At 34.0% G+C, this 22332-nt stretch overlaps 2 protein-coding genes across 2 annotated transcripts; both read left to right on the top strand.

The window, feature by feature from the left end:
* Nucleotides 1-631: 631 nt before the first annotated feature.
* Nucleotides 632-20195, top strand: LOC134848406 (uncharacterized). The gene is made up of 3 exons (XM_063865845.1): nt 632-853; nt 957-1038; nt 19956-20195. Exons 1-3 carry the CDS (start codon nt 643-645, stop codon nt 20107-20109), a joined length of 447 nt encoding a protein of 148 aa, XP_063721915.1. The 5' UTR covers nt 632-642; the 3' UTR covers nt 20110-20195.
* Nucleotides 20196-20421: 226 nt separating this feature from the next.
* On the top strand, nt 20422-20724 carry LOC134848615 (L-xylulose reductase-like). The gene has a single exon (XM_063866134.1). The coding sequence runs from the start codon at nt 20422-20424 to the stop codon at nt 20722-20724; it is 303 nt and encodes a 100-aa protein (XP_063722204.1).
* Nucleotides 20725-22332: the final 1608 nt, after the last annotated feature.

The following is a 22332-nucleotide window of genomic DNA, read 5'->3' as shown; positions in this document are numbered from 1 at the left end:
TAAGCCGTAAACTAGCCGTAATTTACTTGAGTTGTGTTGATTTGGAATTACTTCGCGCCGTTTTGGGAATCAAAACTTCAAAATTTCAAAAAAACTCCTGCCAAAAATTGAATTTTCGAAAAATTATACAAATTATTTTTTTCAATGTTTTTTTTGAGTTTCTAGTCATTTTTCTCGAAAAACTGATTCCCAATTGGCCTATTTTACTATGAATGTAGAATATGTCTCAGTTTTGTTTTTATTGGAACTTTCTGTGCATCCTCATTATTATTTTCAAATCAATTGATGGGGCAATGTGGAGAAGAGTCATATCATGGATACTAACTAAGACACACACACATTTTAGTGCAGCTTTATCGAAAAACTTCAGAAGCACGCGCACTTTTTCGTCGCGTCGATAAAAAGAAACCAGTCAAAGCTTCTGGATTTTACGCCAATTGGCGTGGGCAAACTAAAAAACGCAGCCTCAAATAGTTTTTCCACTGAAAAGCTTTGCTTGTTGTCTCCCAAAGTATTAACTTCGATTTTCATTTTTTTTTTTTTTTTAATTTAGACCCACAATTTTTTTTGTTTCAGACGATGGCGCGTTACATAAATTTAGTTTACTCAATGCATTTTTGTCTATTAGTTTCAGTTAAATAAATGGCTCTGTATTTCACCAAAGGAGAAGTTGCGATAGTGACGGGTGCTAGTTCAGGCATAGGGGCAGGTGTGGCAGTACGTCTGGCACAGTTGGGGGTCGGAGGATTCTGTCTGACAGGGAGGAATTCTGAGGCGCTGAAAGAGACCCAGAAACAGTGCGTGAAACAGTCGGAAGGCAGAATCGAAACCGAAAATGTTGTTATTGTTGTCGGTTTGTACTTTTTTCAACGTGTTAGGAATGGTTATGGCCGGAAAAAAAATCTATGACTGAAGTTTTTTATTATACGAAATGAGTGTGATACATATCTGCCTAGGAGACATCACTGATGAGAATGTGTGCGCCTCTATCGTGAAAGAAACCACCGAAAAGTTTGGACGAATTGATATTCTGATTAATGAGTTAGGTTCGGGTTGGTTAACTCATAGAGTAATTTCGGATAGGGTACACCGTCTGCTCGTCACGCTATCTTATTTTCGGCCGGATAGATTCGTGCAACTTCTTAGTCTAATACCGATCCTAATCTTACTCTTATACTATCTAGTCTCAGGTTGTTTAACTAGTCTCTGCTAGGCTCAATAGATCTAGGGTATACTGGTTTATTGCGGCTGCTGAAGTGCTCGGGAGAGTCCAACTAATTTCTAAGTTAAATTCAAATCTCTCTGGTGCTGAAATTACAAGTAACTTCAGCACTTACAAATAAGTGGGTTGTTAGTTAGATGGATCATGATTGGTTAATATTAAATACTTTACATTGGTAAAATATCTAATTTATCCAATCATAAAATGTAGTTTAGATCAGGTTCCACCCATCCGGGTTTTACAGAGTTTTTTAGAATAGTTCTTCTGCAATTCGAAGGATGGATGATGGACGTTGGTGTTTGGCGAACATCTTATTTCTTCTGTTTCCTTTTTGTTAAAGAAGTTCCAGGAAGCTGGAGTTAGAGACATAAGACGTTGTGTCTTCTAGTGACAACGACTAAGTCTTTGCAACAAACTCAAATCTGATTTCAGAATGGTTTGCTATGTCAGGTTTTTCTGTTCTGCGTGGAGAACTTTTTTTGTGTCTGATTTAGTTTGGGGATGGCGTGGAGATTGTGCGTGGAGGGGATGCCTGGTTACTCGGATCTGTACGTATACTTGAACATCGAGGTGGTCATTGGTCTAGTTCAATGAAGTCCTTTTCTGCGAAGTCAAGTCGTACTCTAAATCCTTTGAGTTGTGATTGTGAGTGGCATATCGATTGTGGTTGGTCATTCTCTCTCGAGTGTAGTGGGGTCGTTCTGTCTTTAGATGTTCGTCCTTGGTGTTGTATTCTGATCTATGTATTGCATAATGTAATTTACATTTTATAAAACATTTATTAGTTTAATATTTTTTAATTATGATTTTAGTTAGTTGTTTTCACAAAAGCTTTTTGTTTTAGTTCGGTTATTTTGAAGAGTTACTCACCCTTGAGTAGCTCTTATTAAAAATAGAGGTGTGGTCACAAAGCGTGGATGTAGCGCGGTGGGTTAGGCCGGCTATAGAGCATGCTCAGGACGTCCTTCCTGGTGGGTTAGGCCAGGAGTGGGAGTATGATTTCATGCGGTTTTTATGAGGGGTCCTGTTATGTGACAACGTTTTATGTTGGGTTTGTTGTGGTTTTTCTTATGTCTTGTTGGTTATGTCCTTTTTCCAAAAATCAAATTGTTTGTGGTATGGGTTTGTCTTTCGACTTTTTTGTGTTTTATTATTTCTTTCTTAGACTTTATAATAGTCTTCAAAAGAATAAATTATCCAGTTTTAAACTGGGTTAATCCGGTTTGGGTACCGTTGGTTTCCTTTTCTTAGTCATGCTGTTATTCTATGATTTGTGGTATTTAGTAAGCTGCGTTGGTTAGTTTTGTTTAGTATGTGATTCCAACCGGGTTAAAGGAAAGTTTGAAACATGTTATTATATGTTAGAGTTGTTGAGTGTGAAAACTTGAAACTGAAATTCATTATTTTAAACAATTCTTCGTGGGCGAGCTGTGCGAGTGTGGATAGAATTTCTGTGCGAATAAATGAGAATATCAAAAGGTTAGTACTGCATTTGCATTTTATTAATTTACTGCATAGAATTTGGAAATTTACTGCTAGTTATGGGGGAATTTTAAGTTACAAATTTTCATCATAATTAGATTTACTGCTTGTGGGGAAAATTTTAGAAATGAATTTACTGCATTGGTATTAAATTTATAAATTTATAAGTGTAAGAGATTAATAGAATTTTTGAAATCTGTTTGATGAAATTTGCGATTTTTATTTGTCTTTTGTGGTTTTTGTAGGTGATTGTCGGATGAAGGCTAAAAATCTAAAGAAAACATGGATAAATTATGGTGAGTTTTTTAATATTTTAATTAGTTAGTAATATTCATTTAATTCATACTTACCTGTTAGTCGTCGGGAAAAAAACCGTCGGGGAAGATGTCGTGAATTAGTTCTGAAGTTGTTAGTAGTTTAGCTAAGATGCGGATGATATTTTTAGTCTGAAGCAGTGGCCAAAGCAATTGAAGTGCCTTAATAGTGGTTAGTTCTTCAGTGCCAACTGCAAACTCATAAGGTGTGTTTTGGATTAGATTATATAATTTGTGATTGAATTTAGTGTTGTGGATGAATTCTAAAATTGGGATTTCTATAGGTTGTACAAACTCGTGCGGGATAAGGAAGGGTCGGGATTCTTCGGCGTTGAAGGTCTTGGTGATGGGACAGAAGATGTACATTTGGGTTATGGGGTCATAATTGCGAAGAATACCATGAAGGTTAGTATCTTTAATGCAATATGTGAAATTTAGGAAAAATGGTGAAGTGTATTTGGAATTAATGAATTGAAAGCGATGGTGTGGCTGTCTAGAGGGTGTGTGTAGGTCAAAGTGATTTTGGATGAAGCGATAATAACTATATGTGTGGGTTTGTTTAGTGCGTAACATAATATCGTGTGAGCAGTGTAAATCTCTTTCGTGTGGTGCAAGGAAATGAAAGGTTAGTGAAAATATTTGTAAGCGTTCTTTAAAACTTTCGTATGCTTGTGTGTCTGTTAGTGCTTCTGAAATAATGTGATCAAACTTTCGGTCGAAGATGTTTAGTGTAAATATATATGGTGTGTTGATGAAAAATTTTTCGGTAATTTGTGGATTAGCGAAGCGATCGTCGTCTAAGAATTGATCTTGGTTAGCTCTGATGATGTTGTGATCATAGTATTCGAGTGTATATTCGTTAGCTCTAGGTGCAGTGTGTGTTTTTAGTGATTTTTTATATCCAACGTAAGTAAATTGTCTAGCGGTTAGTGGTGTAGTGAGTCGATATAGCATGTCCGTATTTCGCTCTATATCGATGTGAGTGTTAGATAAAGGTAAGCAAAGAGGGTTAGTAAAATGATAATATGAGGTCCAAGAGAGAGTGGGCATTAAAACGTATTCATCTACAAAGTTGCGTGTTTCGTTAGTGTCGTGGGGGGTGTTTAAGGTGTATTGTGGGAATGAGGGTAAGGTGATGGCTAAAAATTCTTTTGTGTTAGTATGCTTGGGGTGGTTGATGTATTCACGGGCTGTTCCTGGTTTTGCTGGGAAAGGATGGTTGGGGAACTTTCTTTTAAAAGTGCGGTAAGCTCTATTAGTGTTGAGTGAAGATTCAGTTGATGTGGATGATGGTGCTAATGATTCAGTATAATTTGAAGAGGGTGTAGGGGTAGGGGGGTTGGATGAATTTATTGTGGAGGAGATTTGGTTTATGGTTGGGGTATTAAGGTGGTAGGGTTGTTGTTGAAGGGTAATAAAATTATCTAGCTCTGGGGAGATTCGGGGGGTGTCTGGAGAATGAGATGATTGGTCAGAATGGTATGAGGAGTAGGTTGGGGTAACTTGGGAAGCATAAGAGGGTGTGGGAGTGATTGGGTCAGGGTTATTGGATAATATGGGTTGAAAAGGGGGTTGAGAAAAATTAGAAGAGTTATTAAAAATATTGGATGGGGATGGTTCTGAGTCGGCAAATTCATCGGGGGTTTCAATATTCGGGTTATTGAGTTGTGAGATGGAATATAAAACTGAGATGTGTGAATTAGTGTCGGAATTCATGCCTGATGTTACATTACTAGATGGAAAATCGGGTGGCGGAAAAGCAAAAAGTGGTATTATTGGGATTGGAGAGGTAAGATTGGTTGGGTGGGAATTTGATCGGTGTAGTGATCCAAGTTGGCGGCTCATCGTGGGCTAAAAAAATGATTATTTTGAGACTGAAAAGCGGTGGTATGGGGTTGTTCAATAATTTGTTCATAAGTATTATCATCTTGTGACTGGTGTGTCATTATATGTTGAATGGGACTTTGTGATGTGGTGAGTCGAAAATTTGGATTATGTGTGATGGCTAAATTTCGAAAATTTCGTGGGACTAGGGATAGTGGATGGTTATTTGGTAGGGGTGGTAATTGTGGTGCCGTTGGCGTTATGTCTACATTGTTTTGTTCTTCGTCGTATGTATTTTGTCGTGTTGCTATTTTTGTGTTACATTCTTTTATTTGTGCGTCTAAAAGAATTTTGTTTATAGATGTAGAAAAGATTCCAAAAAATCCTGCATAAAGTATGCGTGCTACGCTTGCTTGTCTGTTTACTTGTGTGTGTATAGCACATGTGTTGTAGATTCCTTTTAAAAGTGAGAAAAGAAATCCAATAAAGTTAAACATTGCGTATAAAATAGTCAATTTTTCTAAGATGTAGTAGGGCCATCCTAGAAAATCGAGGATCTCATTTTTGAGTGTAACAAAGCTAAAAATGTTAATTGGTGATATATCTTGGGGACGGTATTTTTCACCGTTTAGATATATATAATCTTTAATGTCTTTAAAATATCCGCTATAGTCTTGCGTGTAGATATCGGCAAATCCTGCGGTTTCTGCAAGTTTGCGTAAATTTTGGTCTATTGATTGTCTTTGTATAGTGTCCATTTGTGTTAATAATTCTTGGAATTGTTGTGTTCTAATGTGATGTTGAATATCTGATTTTGAATAGATTCCTATTGATTGTAAGTCTATATTTGGGTTTCGAGCAATAGCGCGAATGCTTTCTGGTGAAAATTTTTTGAGTGATTGCATTAATGTGGGATATGGAGTGAGAAGATAATATTTATTTTCATCAGGGTTTAGTTGTACTACATTGTGGCTGTTTTCTGATCCACATGGGACTGCGGTATCCCAGAAATAGGTTCTTCGTGAAAGTGTATCCACGAAATGTACTTTATTCTTATAAAAGATAGGGATTCTTTTATAACATCGTTTATCTTCAAAAACGTATAGTGGTGATACTTTTTTAGTACAAGTATAAAACCATAAGATGTTTCCTTCATAGTCTAAAAAATTTGATCTATTTCCAGATAATAAGTATCCTGCATAGGGTATTTTTAATACTGCTAGTGCAAGTGATTGTAATATTTGTGTTCGTTCTAATTCGCATAGTTGGTGTAGTGTTTCTAATTCGGAGAGTGACATTTCTTGAAAAATTCGGCTAATTGTATAATCTAGTTTCATATCTAAATGAATATCATAGTGGATATTACCGAAATATGTAGTATTCATTAGTGATAATTCTTGTAAGCGTGTGCTTCTGGTGTCATGGGGTTTTAGATGTCCACCAGGTTGTCCGTTGCTTTTTTCAAAATTAACTGGTATATAGGATGTTCCTTCGTTTAGAGGATGACCTGTGGCATATGGGTCGATTTTTACTTTTCCAGTGGTCATGTCGAATCCTTTTTCGTATTCAACTAATATCTCGGAGTATTGTGTTTTGTGAATTGGGTTTCTGTATTTACATGCAAGTTCTGTTTCTTGATATATTTGAAAACGTGTCAATTTATTTTCTATATTGTCTATGTTTCTAAAATTAGAACTTAGTTTTCGTGATGGATGGACTTGTTCATATGGAATTGATTGTATAAAATATTTTTCGTGAAATTTTATCATACGAGCGTGTATTTTTGCTACTTGAAATGTTGTACATGTATCTTCGGGGAACCAAACAATGGTTGCTTGTGTTCTCGTTGTAGGGTCGCAATAACCTTGATCATTTTTACAAGGTAATCGGATTCCTTGATAGATCATTGTATTATCTGATAAATCTCGTGTTAGTTGTATTTTTTCGAGTTGTATTTTCCAATCGAAAAACATTATTTCTTGGTATCCTTTATTTTTTGTGTCTGCTTTGCAGTTTGATGGGTCATTTATACCAATGTGTGGTATCCAATGTTTATCGTGTAGGTCATAGGTTAATCGTCCGTGTGCGCCGTTATACGGGTATTTTTCGTCTAGTTTTATATGTCCTTGGTGTCTTTCAAGTTGTGATTGATGTACAGAGTCTGAAAAAACTTGAAAGTTAACTAACTTTCTTTGGGAGTTTTTATTTTGTGTGATGTTTAGTCTAAGTAATTCATTTTTACAATCGTCGGGATTGAGATGTAAAAGACGTTCTATATTACTCTGATAGAATGATTCATGGTCAAGTCGGTTTTTGTTTCCGTTCGAGACTTGTGAACAATGTACTTTCTTTTCGGAAAATGTTGCTGTGAATTTATAACCTGTAACTGTTGTTGCTCGGGCTTTTGAATAGAGTGTTGCTATTACATCTGTGGTTTCTATAGCTTGTGGTTCTGTTTCACATTGTGATACTTGATTTATTGCATATTTATGTAGTGTTTTTTGTTCATTTTCTTCACAATCGTAATGTGTTACTAATAAATCTTGTGGTCCTGTACGAGGAGAAGGGTTTATGTTTTGATTTGAGATTACTAGAAAAAGGAGTTGGAGAAAAATTAATAATTTTAGGATATACATGTGTATGATAATCCTGAGTATGGATTATAAAATGTAATGTAGCCAATTGTGTTTTTGGTATATCTGTCGTATTTGTATATTACTTCAGTAGTTATAAACGGTGGTGGTAGTGATTGAGCTGTTATGTTAGGTGGATTTAATGGGTAGGGATGTTGGGTAATATTATTTAACTTAACTGTGATTTCAAACTTTAATTGTAAGCTGTTTTGTTGGAGTATTTGAATATTGTGATCACGGATATCGTTGTGAATATCTTGGCGATATTGTAATCTATTAAGTGCCCAGTTATGAAGGCGGTTACTTTCTTGATGTTGTCCAAATAATGGTGGAGGTGCTGTAAATGTATTCCAATCTAATCTTAAAGGAATATTTATTGATGATTGTTCTCGATATCTGGCGTCGAGATTATTTGGAAAATTTAAGTTAAAAGGTGGTGGTGAAATCTGGCTTATTGATGGTGTTGATGGTAGTGATAATGTTTCTGGTAGTGATGAGGATGTTGTTGTATCCGTAGAAATATCTATTGGGTCATTGACTAAATTTAATTCACCTTGTGTAAATGAATGTGTTGTCCAATATGGTAGTCGTGATGCTTGGTTTGGGGGGTTAAAGGGATTTTCACGTATTTGTTCAGATGTTGGTGTTGAACCTAAGTAATCTGATGGTAGGCTTGAGGTGCTACGTTGTGAAAGAAGCGTAGGGGTTTCTGGGAATATACCAATGGGGTTTTCTGGAGTGTTTTGTGATGGGGATTGAGGTATATCAAAATGAACTCGGGGAGTTTGAAAATTTCTGTTTCGTCGAGGATGTATAATTTGTCTATTTATTTCGACTGTATTTTGGTTTTGACTAGGATTTCTTATTCTACTTAGTTCTTGTGGTAGTGTTGGGTATAGGTTATATGTTGGTTCGCTTAGAGGTGCTTGTCGTTGAACTGGTTCTAGTGGTTCTGATAAACGAGCGTGTCGTTCTTCAAAAGTGTATGGATTGTCTTGAAAAGAAATTCGTGTAGATGTTTGAGGATTTTGAGTAATTGAAGATGGTGTTGGGTTATCTTGGGATGATGTCGGTGAAGACTGACTTTGTGACTGTTGGGTAGCAATTTTTGATGGTTTTTTGAATTATTACTTTAGTGAGAAATTTTGTGTTTATTATAATATTCTTCCAAAAAAAGAATTAGAAGGATTGTTGCTAGGGCAAATGTGAGGATTGCTTTCTTTATACATTTACAGATGGTCAAAATGAGGGATGATAAGAATGCTATGAAAATTACAAACAATAAAAAAATATCAGTTCTACTGAAAATTGTTCGTATCATTTAGACAAGTTATATGAATCGTACCTGTGGATATAATCAAGGGTTTTGGAAAGTTGGAGGAATAGTTCGAGTAGAGTGTAGAAAATTAAAAAAATGTTACAAAAAATGATTAGGATTATTAGAAAAGATTCAAGTATATCAAAAAGAAATGTTATAAAGGTTTCAAGTATAGTAAAAAAATGTTTAAAATTTATGAGTATTTGAGTAACTGATTGAGAGAAGAGCATTTAAGAAATGATCTCTTGGTCGAATATTTTTTGCTGTTTGAGGCGATTTTCAAGTGTGGTCGGATTATTTATTAGTTTTTTGACAAGTGGGTTGAGTTTTGTAAAAAATTGTTGGGGGCAATTTTCATGGTGATTGGGAGGTCGTCTTTTTCTTTATTTTTGTTTGTCAAATGATCCGGGGTATGGTGAGATTTTTATACTTTAGGCTAATTAAAATGTTCATTTTGTTGCTTTAGGCTAAGTTAACAAATTTGTTTTGGGGGTATTCGTGGTCTGAGTTGGGGAAATATTGTTGATCTTTGGGTTATTAGATAAGGGAGGGGTACGGTATTATGGTGATATTTATTTTAGTTGTCAAGTTGGAGTGGTTTGCTTATTTTTGACCTGGAGGTCGTAAAGTTATAGTTATAGATGTGCCTGGAGTTCTATATTATTCGTCTAATTGGTCTTAGTTTGAGTTAGAGAAAGTGACGGATTGGATGAATCCTACTGGTCTATTTTGAACTAGAATTATTGCGTACTTGTCAGCATGTTATTTTGAAAAATGTAAATGAAAAATGTTTCGAAGGTTTCAAGATAGTGAAGTATAATGTTAAAATTACTTTTGAAATTCCACTTTCTTTAAAATTTTAGATTGGGGGATGAATATTTTATAGTTTTTACGTGGTTGATTTCGGAGTCTTGTTGTTTTTCTCTTTTCTGATTTGTCGATTTGTTCTTGGGGTATTATTTGTTCGGTCATTTTTCTATTTTTTCTTTGTTTTGGGGATTCTTTATGGTTTTGTGTATTGTTTTTGGTGGCGGTTGGTTTTGTGTTTTGATTTTCGGTGGGGTTATCATTTTGTTCTGTGTTTTTCAGATGTGGTTCATTTTGAATGATTTTTAATCCTGTGAAAGAATATAATTGAGTTAATTCGCGGAGTGCGTATTCTTTTGGGTAATAAGGTAATAGGTTGTTTCGGTGTTGAACGATTTCTTTTTTGTTTGAGTCGGTAATTTTATATGTGACATCAGTGGGTTTTGCAATTATTTGGTATGGTCCTTTTCGAAGGGGTTGTAATTTTTTAGAAATTCCTTTTTGAGTATTAAAATTAGGTATTAAAACAAATGTTCCAATTTTTAAATCGGAGGCTGGTGTAAAACGTGAATTGATTTGTTCATTAATGTTTTGTCTTTGTAATAACTTTTTTGTTATTTTTTGATAAATTTCATTGTGTTTTTTATCTCTATTTAGAATCCATTCGGTGTGTGTACCGGAGGCTAGTTTAAGAATTTGTGGGTGATGAAAATGATCTTCATCGTGTGTATGTAAAGTCAGGTTATAACAAATTGAGTCTTTATTTGGTTGACAATAACCTTGTGCGTTTTTATGAGAATTTGCTGTAAACATTATTGGTTTGCGTGGCTTTTGGTTAAAAACCATTTCGTATGGTGACATTCCTAAAGTTGTCGTAATTTGTGAATTATATGCTAAGGGAAATAATTTTACATCTGCTGACCATTCGGTATATTTTGTATCATTTCCGTTGATGATACATCTAAGATATTCTTGTAATGAACGGTTCATACCTTCGACTAAACCGTTTGTCCAAGGTGCATGAGATGTACGTGGTTTGTGTTTAATGTTATATAAATGACATAGTGTGATAATTTCATTATTTATGAATTCTGTACCGTTGTCTGTAACTAAAATTTCTGGTAGTCCGAATTTTGCTATCCAGTGTTCATAGAGTGTTGTGTAAGCGTAATAAGCGTTACAATGTGGTACTGGGTTAAGTGCTACATAATGTGTAAATGCGTCAACAATTACCATAATGTAGGAGTTTCCTTCGGATGAGGGTGAAATTGGTCCTTTAGTATCAAATGAGATACGATGGTTAAAGTACAAGCTTTGTCCTTTAAAATCTTGTTTTTGTGCTATTTGTTTTTGATTTGGGTAAGGTTTATTTAGTTGACATACTATACAATCATTGCATAGTACTTTTATCCAAATTGGTGCATTTGGGAAGTAAAAATTTTGTATAAAATTTGAATATGTTTTTTCTGATCCAGAGTGTCCTTTAATATTTTGTGTATGTGAAATATTAAAAGCTATAAGAATCATACTTAAAGGGAGACATGGAACTGTAGATTCATTCAGGTTATACTCTAAAAGGTCTGTATTTTCGTTAATTGTTGTGTTGTTAAATTTGCGAAAGTATCGGAGGAGTGTTTTGTTTCCTAGAATGGTTGAATCTGCCTTGACAGGTTTAGTTTTATATTTGTGCCATGATTTCAGTTGTCTAATTATCGGGTCAAGATTTTGATATTGTTTCAGTGTTGAAATTGTAATCGTTTCTGTTGGAGGGAGAAAAATGTTTTCAATTTCGAACTTAGATAAGGGTATTGTATCAAGTGGGTCGTGAAGGTCAAAAACTTGATTTATTGTGTACTTTGAATCATTTGTTTGTGGTCCTGATAAATTTATTTTATCAGTTAAATCTTCTTTTTCAATTAGTGGAAAATTGTCTTTTTTAGGCGGGTGTTGTTTTGTTCGTTTTTGTTGGGTGTTATTTTTTATCCATTGAGAATATGGGATTGGTTTGAAAGTTGATGTTCCAAGTAAATCAACTTCATAATGATTATTTTGACAATCTAAATAAAGTGGGAAATGTTGTAAATTATTTATTTGTGATTGTTCAATATCAGTTTTTACTGCATATTTGCATTCCAATCGGGGTGATGTTTCGTTTTCTGCAAGGTAGAATTTTATGTTTTTGGGTATTTCAACTGTTGTTTTTCGTGTAAGTAATTCAGGTGGTGTATTTCGACTTAAGGTGTCTGGTAATGCAAGATTTTTTCCTGCAGTCCAAACTATATGTAAGTTTGGAAATTTCATTAGAATTAGTTGAAATCTGTAAACTCGGTGGTTTGGGTTAGATTTTTGTGTAAAGAGAAAGATGATTGGTTTATGGTCTGTGAATAAAACTGTGGGGTGTTTTGATCCAAGTATCAGAAATTCATATTCTGTCAGTGTGTATATTATGGCTGTACATTCTCTCATTAGAGTTGAGAGTCGTAGCTCTGCTTGAGTGAATAATCGAGAATTTGCTGATATGAGGTTCATTTTATTTGTACCATTATGTGATTGTAATAGTGCTGCACCGATGCCAAAGTTCGAAGCATCGCACATTGCATAAAATGGTTGATTTGAATCTGGAATTGTGTTTGAAATTTGTTCAGTTAAAAGTTTCTTTATTTCTTCAAATCGTGTTTGATGTTCTGTGTTCCATTCAAAATTATTTTGTTGTCTAAGGATGTTATAAAATGGTCGTAGATATAATTGCATTTTATAAACATATTTACTTAAAAAGTTTAACATTCCAAGAAATTCTTGGATTTTCTTTTTATTTGTTGGTGGTTGAAGTTTTTGAATAGCGTCAATGCGTGATTTCAATGGAGTGATTGTTTTTCTTTCTATATTATGTCCTAAGAATTTAACTCTTGTCAAAAAGAAGTGTGATTTATCGGGGGCGGCCTTCAGATTTTCGTTCTGAAGTATTTGGTGATATTTTTCTAAAACATTGAACATCTCGTCTTTTGTTTGTGATTGCATAAAAACATCGTCTAAATAGGTGATTGCGTTTTTCTTGAGTATTAGTGGTCTAAAAATTTTGCTCATAAAAGCTGAAAATGCTGCTGGTCCTATGGATATTCCATAGAATAAGCGGTTGAATTCATATTGTTGGTTTCCGATAACAAATTGTGTTAAACGTCGTGATTGTTCATCTAGTGGCATTTGATTGTATGCACTATTCATATCGGCGGTTGTAAAGTATTTGCCGTTTATTTTTGTTAAAATAACTTGTATTGGTTCAATGGGCCAATTACATTTTGATTCATCTATAAGTGAATTGAGGTATCTAGCATCGAGAACGATTTTTAATGATTCTCCTTTAGCTAGAATGATAACGGGGTTGATAAATGTGTTCCCTTTTGGTTGTTCTTCTTTATTAACTGGTGATATAATGTTGTATTGTTCTAAAATATCGAGTAATCTGTTCACTTTATCATGTAAGTGAATTGGTACTTTACTTGCTCTCTGTTTTTTGAAAACTGCGTCTGGTTTTAACGGGAGATGTAGTGATGAACTGATTTTTCCAACATCGAATTTTGATGTTGCATAGACTGATGAATATTTAATTAGCTGTTTGGCTAACTTTTCGAATTCGTCTTGTGTTATTTGTGAATGTTGGAAATTAAACATTGTTAAAAATTTTTGTTGGTCCTCTGTGTAGTTACTTATGTTGAATGTAGGTTTGAAATATGGAGTTTTTGTGAAATAATCCGTATTTCTGTTTTCGTTACTTATTATATTATTTATAGATAATTCTTCATTAAGAATTGTAGATTGGCAAATATCTAGTAATTGGAGTATATTATTTACGCGATAGGCTTTTTCGTGTATTGGTGATATTGTAGCGTTGGTTTCACAATATCCTAAAAGTCCTAAAGGTAATGTTACTTGGTAAGGTGTGTTGTTATAGACATGTAAGGAAATGATATCGGAATTCGAATTTTTCAAATATTTTATGGATGAGATTGTGATTTTGAAAAATTTGTGAATAGGTTTGAATTCAAATTCTGACATATAAAATTTTTGTTTGTTTTGTTCTTTATCATATTGGTGAACTTGTTTGATTGAAAAATTATAGATATTTCCTGATAGTGGTTTTAGGTGTTTCCTTTGTTGGTTAAATATCGGGTAGAATTTTGAAAAGAATGGTGGTTGTTTATTTAATCTTTGAAAAAATGTTAAGGATGTTTCTTTTGTTTTTGTATATTTATCTTTGATTAATATTTTACTATTTAGTATGTTAATTGTTGGTATATACTTCGAAATAAATGGTATTCCAATGATATTATATTTAATGTCAGTGATATGGAATATTTGTTTAAATGGCTTATTTAAAATTTTGCTTTGCTCCATTGTTCTGGTGGGGAGGAGAAATAATTGGATTTTTCCGTAGTTTATCAATGTTGATCCTTGTGCTGTTGCTAACTTACTGGAGGTTTCAAGAGGTGTTAGCTTTGGGTGTAAAGTTTTTTTTTTCATTCCATGTGGGGATGTTTATTATGTTTGATTCTGCTCCTGAATCAATTAAAAAATCTATTTCAAGGTCTGGTGGTTGAAATTCTTTATTTCTTGGGCTTTCTAAGAGAAATGGTATTGTCCAAATTTTTTCTTTGGGTTGTTCTTTTTGTATATTTTGATAAATGTGGTTTGTATTCAAGCATTTTGTTTTGGTATTTTTATTGGTTTGATTTGTAGTGTTAATCTCATTTGTTTCTTGCGTCGTTAGTGTGGAATTTATGGGTGTAGTGTAATAATTTTGAAGAAATTCTGATTGATTTTCATATATGTGTGATGAAAAGGGTTGTTCATATATGACAGATTCATAGTCATTTTCGACTTTTATCATATTGATAGAAAGAGTGTTTTCAGTATCACTTTCTGAATCTGATGATGTACAGTTTATTTGATTGAGTTGTAACGTATCAGTTACTGTGTCATCAATACCTGGAGGGTCTGATGTTGTTTCTGGATTAGACTGTACTTGATTGATTTGTCTTTGATGTTTAGGTGTACTACTTCTGTGGCGATTATTAGAATTATTATAGTTATTATTATTCCGGTGTGGTGATTGGGAATAATTTCTATAACGATTATTATAACTTGAGTGTCGATTTTGTGAATTATTTCGCGATCTGTTTTGGTAATTATTGTTTGGTCTGTTATAGTTCGATCTATTATATGAGTTATTCCTTGATCGATTGATCGGGTAATTCTGGTTTCGGTTGTTTGAATAACTTCTATTTCGATTATAGGAGTAGTTTCTATTCCTATTGTATGATGAATTTCGTGATTGGTTGTTTGGATAGTAGTTATTTCTTGATTGGGAATTAAATCTAGAAACAAATCGTTGTGTATTTGAATTTGATCTGGAGTAGTTATTTCGACTATTTGGTCTATTGTAGTGATTTTGTGATGAATTATTCGTGTTTCTTCGTTCTGGTGATCTTCCTCTATAACTTGAGTTATATGGTGATTGATTTCTTGTATAGTTTGTATTGTTCGGGAGTGGTTTTCCTGAACTGTTGTTGCTGTGGACTGTTTTGTTCGGTAGATTTTGATCTTTTTTCATGTATTGATAGAATGATTTATTTGGTTCTTTATATTTTTGAGGTTTATTTTGATTGTCTTGCTGTTTTTGTCTACATTCGGAAATACTATGTCCGTATCGTCGGCAATAATTACACCATTTTTTGAAAGATGGTTTGCCTTTAAAGTTTGGGTTCTTTTCGTAAATATTGAGTATTTCAGTGATTTTTTCAACGAGGTCTGTCTCTGATTCCTGTATATTATTAATATTAGTGGGAGTCGTTTCAATTCTGTTAACGTATTGTAATTTCAGATTTTCCGTTTCTTCTAGTTTCATCGTGATTTCTGCTTGTTCTAATTTGTCTACTAGTTTTCGAAAATCTAAATCGGGTTCTCGAATTGAAGAAGGATGGGATGCTCTCTTTTTTATTGCTATTTTCCTTAATTGTGGTGTTAAGGTCATCATTAAGATTTCTGTCATCTTTGTGTTTTTATAGTCGTGCGTATTTAGTGAATATGCTTTTCGAACTAGTGTTTCGATTCGTACTGCTATTTGCTTGATGGTTTCGTTTGGTAATCTGCGAATTTCATTACATAAAACTCTTTGTTGTTGTTTGTTTCTTTCGGAGTCAAACATTTTTGAAAATTCCTGTGTAAACCTTTTCCAGTTTGATTTTATTTCTAGAGGTAGTACTGAAAACCATTTTTGGGCTGCGCCATCTAAGGTTGTTTGTATTAACGCTGTGCGTCGATGTATCCAATTTTGATGTAGTGGCGTATTAATTGGTTCAGGTCCAATATTTAAAATCAGGTTTGCTGTTACTGCATTTAAATAATCTTCTACAGAGTATTCAGGGTCTGTTCCTGTGAAAACCATTAAAGGTTTGTTTGATGTTATTGATGATCCACCCATAAGGTATGGATTCATTGTCATTTGTAATGATTCTGCTGCATTTGGCATTTGAGAAAAATTTGAAAGTTGGTTTCTTGTTATTTCATGTTGTTGGAGATAATATGGGAGTGGTATTTCATTTTGCATTTGTGATGGTTGATACGAGTGTGCAGTCATTGGATTTTGTTGTTGAATTGGTTGAAAAGATTGTGTATTAATTAGATTTTGTTGTTGAATTGGTTGTTGATGTTGTGCATCTATTGGTTGTGGAGAAAAATTTCTATGATTTGTACGTGTTCTCTGTATTCCTTGTCTACGATATTCTTGAGTATTTGGTGCAAATATATCTGGTTGTAAGAAATCATCATCTGAGGATAAATAATCCATTTGATAAGATGTCTGTTTTTTATTTTTATTTTGTTGAAAAAATGGGTAATTTTCACTGTGATCCTGTGGAGGATTTGTTTGGAAATTTATTGAATTAGGTTGGGTCATTGGGTTATCCCAATTTCGAGATCTTGTATATTGGTTAAAATTTCTTTGTGGTTGGTTATATGTTTTTGATGGATGTGTATAATTGTAATTATGGTCTGCAAAGTTGTTTCTAGTGAATGTTTTGCGTGTTTTTGATGGTATTATCATGGGTCTGTATGTTTGGTAATCCATATGTGAATATTTAGGAGCAACCGAAGGTTTAACGGTTGATTGTAAGGTTACCTGTGTTTGTGAAGGATTTGTATTTCTTGGTGTTGTTAAATTTGGGCGTATTGGTGAAATACTTTGTTGTGTAGTTGTTGTGTGTACAATTTCTTCATTTATGAAGTGTGATGGTGTCTGGATATCTTGTTGAGTAAGATTCCTAGTTCCATTGAGGTTTTCATTGTGTATTACTGTAGAGTTTAAACTATTATTTTGTGTATCGGGCAAAAATGTATTATAGTTTAATGGTGTTGCATCAATGGTTAATGGTATTACTTTTACATAATCTCTTATGTAAGATATCGTACTTATTGCTTGACTTGAGATTGATTGTGGGAAGCTTATAAATGCGGGATGAGACCATTCGGGGTCCCAAACATAATCTGATTGTTCTGTGATAGCGGTATCATCGTTCGAGTTTTGGGGTCTAAAATTTTTTCTTGCTTGTGCAATTAAATCAATATTGTGTGTGAAATAATCTATTATGAACCATGCCAAAATTTTTTGTAGATCGTGTTTTGTATGTTGTGAAACGTCGTCTTTCGTGAAATTTTCTTTAATGATGTTTAAATAACTAGAGAGTAGTGTGATTTCATGTCGTACTTTCAAATGTTTGGATGTTTCTGTTGGTGAGACATTTGTTATTGGGATTTCGTTTTCTAATATCGAAATATAACTATATATTATTGCGAAAACTTCATTGGTGAATATGGAGTTTGCTCTTTGTGAGTTTTGATATTGGATGCCTTTTATATATTCTGAAAAAACTTTTGAAAATTCTAAATCAAGATCGTCTGTTTGAATTGTATATTTTCTATTATTATGGTTTGGTGAGGTGAATTCTATGGAGTAGATTCCATACTGTTGTGTTATGTTGCATATATCTTTTAAGTAGTGATCTATGATTTGTCTTTTGATTTTTACATCTGGGAACTCTGTTTTACATGGACTGATTCCGGGTTCAAATAAATTTAATAGTAAATTTTTGCAAAATATATGCTGTCCTCTATCGGTGGTTGCATCTACTATAAAAGGAAAGATTTCATCATCATCTGGACTTTCTTCACCTGGGGTGTGCGTTGAGCTCATTTTTTCGTTCGATGACTGTTAATATGTAATTATTAATGTGTCGAATTGGTTGATTCCAATTGTATAAATGTACTGGTTTGTGTTTATACTGCTTTTTTGTTCTTCTTTTTCCTCTTTTTGATGAATTTGAAGTTGTTTCTGAGTCAGAAAAATATAATTGATCGTGAAGTGGGCAATTTTTATCTATTGATTCTTTTAGTTTGTAAAGTTCGTCTAAACTGTTGGTTTCTGATTCTGAAAATGCGTTTCGATTTTTTGAAAATCTTTTTCGTGTTATTTGTCTTTGTTTCGTTATTATTTTTCTTTTTAGTGTTTGTCGTTTTGTTCGAATGTATCCAACTGTTTGTGTATGAGGTGTGATTACAAGGTCGTATTTTTTGTTATCTATTTCACAATTGTGTAAAACGATTGTTTGTTTATTTCCTAGGTTTTTAAATGACATAAGGTTTAGGATGACGGATGCAAAAGGTTGTTAAATGGTTTCTATTTTCTTAAACTGTTAGTTCTTACGATTTTTTGGTTAGCTTAACCTGGGTCTATTTGTTCAGGGTTGGAGAGAAAAGTATATCGATTCCGAAGAATGATTTTTTACTTTCTCGTGGCTAGTATAAGTTAAGGTGTTAACTTACTTAATCTTACTTAGGGGTAGTGATTGTGTTCAAGGGTTGGAGAATAGTAAATCGATCCACAAGGTTCAGGTATAATTAGAACGCGAGTAGTTCGTTAGATACTATTTTAAACTTACTAAGTCTAAGATTTATCCTGGGTCTGGTAAGAGGGGGGGTCAAGTGAAGGATGAATAACCGAAGTTCTTCACTGTTTATCCTAATTTGAATGATTAGTTTTGTTTAAAAATTTCTATTAGTCTTAGGTCTTTAGAAAGGGTTGGGTAGTGAATCGACGTTTGAGGTCGTTAGACACTAATTAAGTGGGTGGGGGAGAACAAAGTTGTTCTGTTTGATCCAAGGATAAGTCTTGATGATCAAATTTGAAATTTAATTAAGTAGAAAATGATTTAAGATCCAAGGATAAGCCTTGATGATCTGGTTTTAAAATTAAGTGAATATAAGTTTTAATAAAATTTTAAATGTGTGTAAAGGAAAGATTTAGTGTTTTGATGATATTAGTGGGTTTATGATTGCTGTTATGTTTTAGGTGATGGAGCTGGAACAACAGGATGATTTATGATTACTAACCATTTATTGTCATGCTACTAATTTTTATTTTTTATTTTTCAATAAATATTTTTCAAACATATTTTGTATATTACTGCAGAGTTTTAGGAAAACGATCTTAGATCTTTTTATCAATCGTTATTGTATATTAATAATTTTGTTTAGCGCCTGTAATGATTTTGAGGATTAACTTCAAGGTTTTATGTTTGCAAATGAAAATCTAAATTCATTGCTAGTAGTATTCTAAATACAAAAGTTTGTTCTGGCTTTTGCCGAACTATCATATAACTATATGGCAAGTTTCTACTTTGTCGTATGTCGTCTCTGGTTCGAGGTCTTCTTCCAATTCCGGGTAGTTCTGTTATGGTTCGGAATATTGGCTCTGATCTATTGAGTCGTAGAGACATTTCGATTAAATTATTGTCGTATAACATTTTGTAAATGTTTTTGTCTAATTTCTAATCTATTTTGGTTAATTCTAAGCTATTAAGGTCTTGTTCGAGACTTATGGTCGCACCAGATGAGTTAGGTTCGGGTTGGTTAACTCATAGAGTAATTTCGGATAGGGTACACCGTCTGCTCGTCACGCTATCTTATTTTCGGCCGGATAGATTCGTGCAACTTCTTAGTCTAATACCGATCCTAATCTTACTCTTATACTATCTAGTCTCAGGTTGTTTAACTAGTCTCTGCTAGGCTCAATAGATCTAGGGTATACTGGTTTATTGCGGCTGCTGAAGTGCTCGGGAGAGTCCAACTAATTTCTAAGTTAAATTCAAATCTCTCTGGTGCTGAAATTACAAGTAACTTCAGCACTTACAAATAAGTGGGTTGTTAGTTAGATGGATCATGATTGGTTAATATTAAATACTTTACATTGGTAAAATATCTAATTTATCCAATCATAAAATGTAGTTTAGATCAGGTTCCATTAACAATGCGGGCATATTTGCGATAGGGTTACAGGATTCAACGCCTATAGACCAGTACGATCAAATAATGAATGTCAACGTTCGATCCGTCGTGTTCCTGACAAGGCTATGTATTCCCCACTTGCGGAAAACAAAGGAAAGATTTTCCAAACTTTGAAAATTTCAAATTATCAATTTTTTTTCAAATCTGATAAAACTTTCAAATCTGAAAAAAAAAAACAATTTTGCAGCGTACTTTCAAAACTTTACCGACTTTCAATCATCAAATTTTCATGAATTACATAAATGCCGATAATTTTATAAATAATTTTTCAATTTCATTAATTATTTTGATAGTCATAAAAAATCAGCATCAATTGCAAGTTTTAATGATAATATTTTCTGGTTATTTTGAATATTACAGGGAAGCATCGTTAACAATTCGTCTTTTGCGGGGATACGAGCAAAAGCAGGCGTAGGAGATTACTGCATGTCTAAAGCAGCCCTCGACATGTTCACGAAATGTCTGGCTCTCGAACTGGCCACCTCTGGCGTAAGAGTTAACTCGGTCAACCCCGGAACTATCATCACTGATATTTTTCAAACAGCAGGAGTCATGGGAGAGGATCCGGAAAAGTTTTGGGAAATGAACGCCGCCGTGCATCCTTCGGGACGTTTGGGAACTGTGGAAGAGGTAGCTGAAGTCATTGCATTCTTGGCCAGTTCCAGAGCTAGTTTTATGAGTGGGAATATCACGCCGATCGACTCAGGGCGACACGTGGTTGCTCCGTAGATGTATTTTTTGGTTCCCAAGCTTATCACCCCGTGTTTTGTAACCCCCGTTTTCTTAACCCCCTCTCATATAACCCCGAAATCAGATAACCCCACTACAATTTAACCCCTTTTTAAAACCAATTGTTAGAATCAAAGTGAAAGTTACTTGAAAAGGATTCGGAACCATATCGTCGGTGAACATCAAAGATTTAATTGCGAACAATTTTGCGACCCAAAATGAGTTAACATGCACGCAGCTATCAAAAGAACTTAAAAATTTTCAGAAACTTTTTTTGAGCAGGCTGTGATATCTCCTAAACTTCGATCTGAAAACTGAATTAATGCAAAATTTAAAAAAAAAGTTAAATAAGTAGTAAAAGAAGAATCAATTGATATTAATGAGCAAGTATAACTTTTAATGTGATGTCGCCTAAAATTCTATCTGAAAATTGTAATCATAATTGGAATGATTTAATAATAAAGTTAAATAAGTTGTTAGAAGAATTGATATGATTTGATTGAGCATATGATTTGATTGAGCAATTGATATGAATGAGCAACTATAATTTTTTCGTAGTTAACAAAGAGTGAGCCTTGACACCGCTTAAGCTAATGTTAGAATAGACAGGATTGACAGGTTTCTTTTTCACAGAGAACAAACGATCGCGTTAGTAAGATATAGAGATAGATTCAACCTTATGACCCTAAACACTTGGTGGAATCACTAGCAGCACACCGGCATCTTGATGGAAAAAAAATCAAAAATGATTCTAGTAGGTTTCTCAAAAATTTTATTCCCATATCAAAACAAATTGGTTTCGAATGGTGCAAGGAAAAGTTTTTGTTGCTTGTTCACAGTTGTCATCCTGTGTTTTTATCTTCAAACATCTCATATTTTTCGAAATAATATGCAAATGGTGTCGAAATTCTAATATCATAGGAGTCAGTTATGCGCGATGAAAGCCCCAGTTAACAGCGTGTGAATATTTAGAATGCCATTCCAATTGTGTAACCGTCCTCAACGCCGAGGGATCGCCAATTGAATCTTGTGCCTCGGATGCAAATGTTGGTTGCTCTTAGTATAGCAAATGAAAATCTACATCTCACCTATCACATGACATGACTATATGGGCGGTCCCATTTTGATGCCAGACCATCTGCTAGTCGTTTGAGGAAAAACGTGAACTCCGGTGCCAAAACACCATCTATTGAAGTGACAAGTGGAGTGAAAGACATGTGTTTTTCTTCACAAGCTGGTCCATACTTATTTTTTTTCTCAATCTCTGCAGTTTTCAGTACATTCATCGGATTGCGGTTTTGGTAAGACGGAGCGTCAGTGTCTGTAACAAGGATGTCGAACGACGCAGCCGACTGTCTATCCCAAACCCCACGAGCTGAAAGATCTGCAATTAGTGCCGGGGTTCCATTTTCTACATCTGGTTCTTTTACGACAGGTTCTCTTTTCACATCCTTCCACAAAATTGAAGCAAGATCGCCCACTGCGTCTCTTATTTCGTTGTGTCGTAGTGTTACCAGTCCGCCCTTCTTGCAAGAAAGTGCATGCTGTGAGTCAAAATCTTGTTGACATCCATCGCATCTCGAGAAAGAACGTTTGAGTGGTTTTCTG

Source organism: Symsagittifera roscoffensis, chromosome 6, assembly GCF_963678635.1.
Source record: "Symsagittifera roscoffensis chromosome 6, txSymRosc1.1, whole genome shotgun sequence".
Taxonomy (NCBI): domain Eukaryota; kingdom Metazoa; phylum Xenacoelomorpha; order Acoela; family Convolutidae; genus Symsagittifera; species Symsagittifera roscoffensis.
Note: the sequence above shows the minus strand (reverse complement) of the source record. Positions and strands in the feature narration are given on the sequence as shown.

Excerpts from the sequence above, each read along its gene's own strand:
- LOC134848406 (XM_063865845.1), top strand. The coding sequence starts at position 643 with ATGGCTCTGTATTTCACCAAAGGAGAAGTTGCGATAGTGACGGGTGCT. Across the intron at positions 854-956 it reads AAATGTTGTTATTGTTGTCG|GAGACATCACTGATGAGAAT; the intron begins GTTTGTACTTTT and ends ATATCTGCCTAG. Across the intron at positions 1,039-19,955 it reads CGAATTGATATTCTGATTAA|CAATGCGGGCATATTTGCGA; the intron begins TGAGTTAGGTTC and ends AGGTTCCATTAA.
- LOC134848615 (XM_063866134.1), top strand. The coding sequence starts at position 20,422 with ATGTCTAAAGCAGCCCTCGACATGTTCACGAAATGTCTGGCTCTCGAA.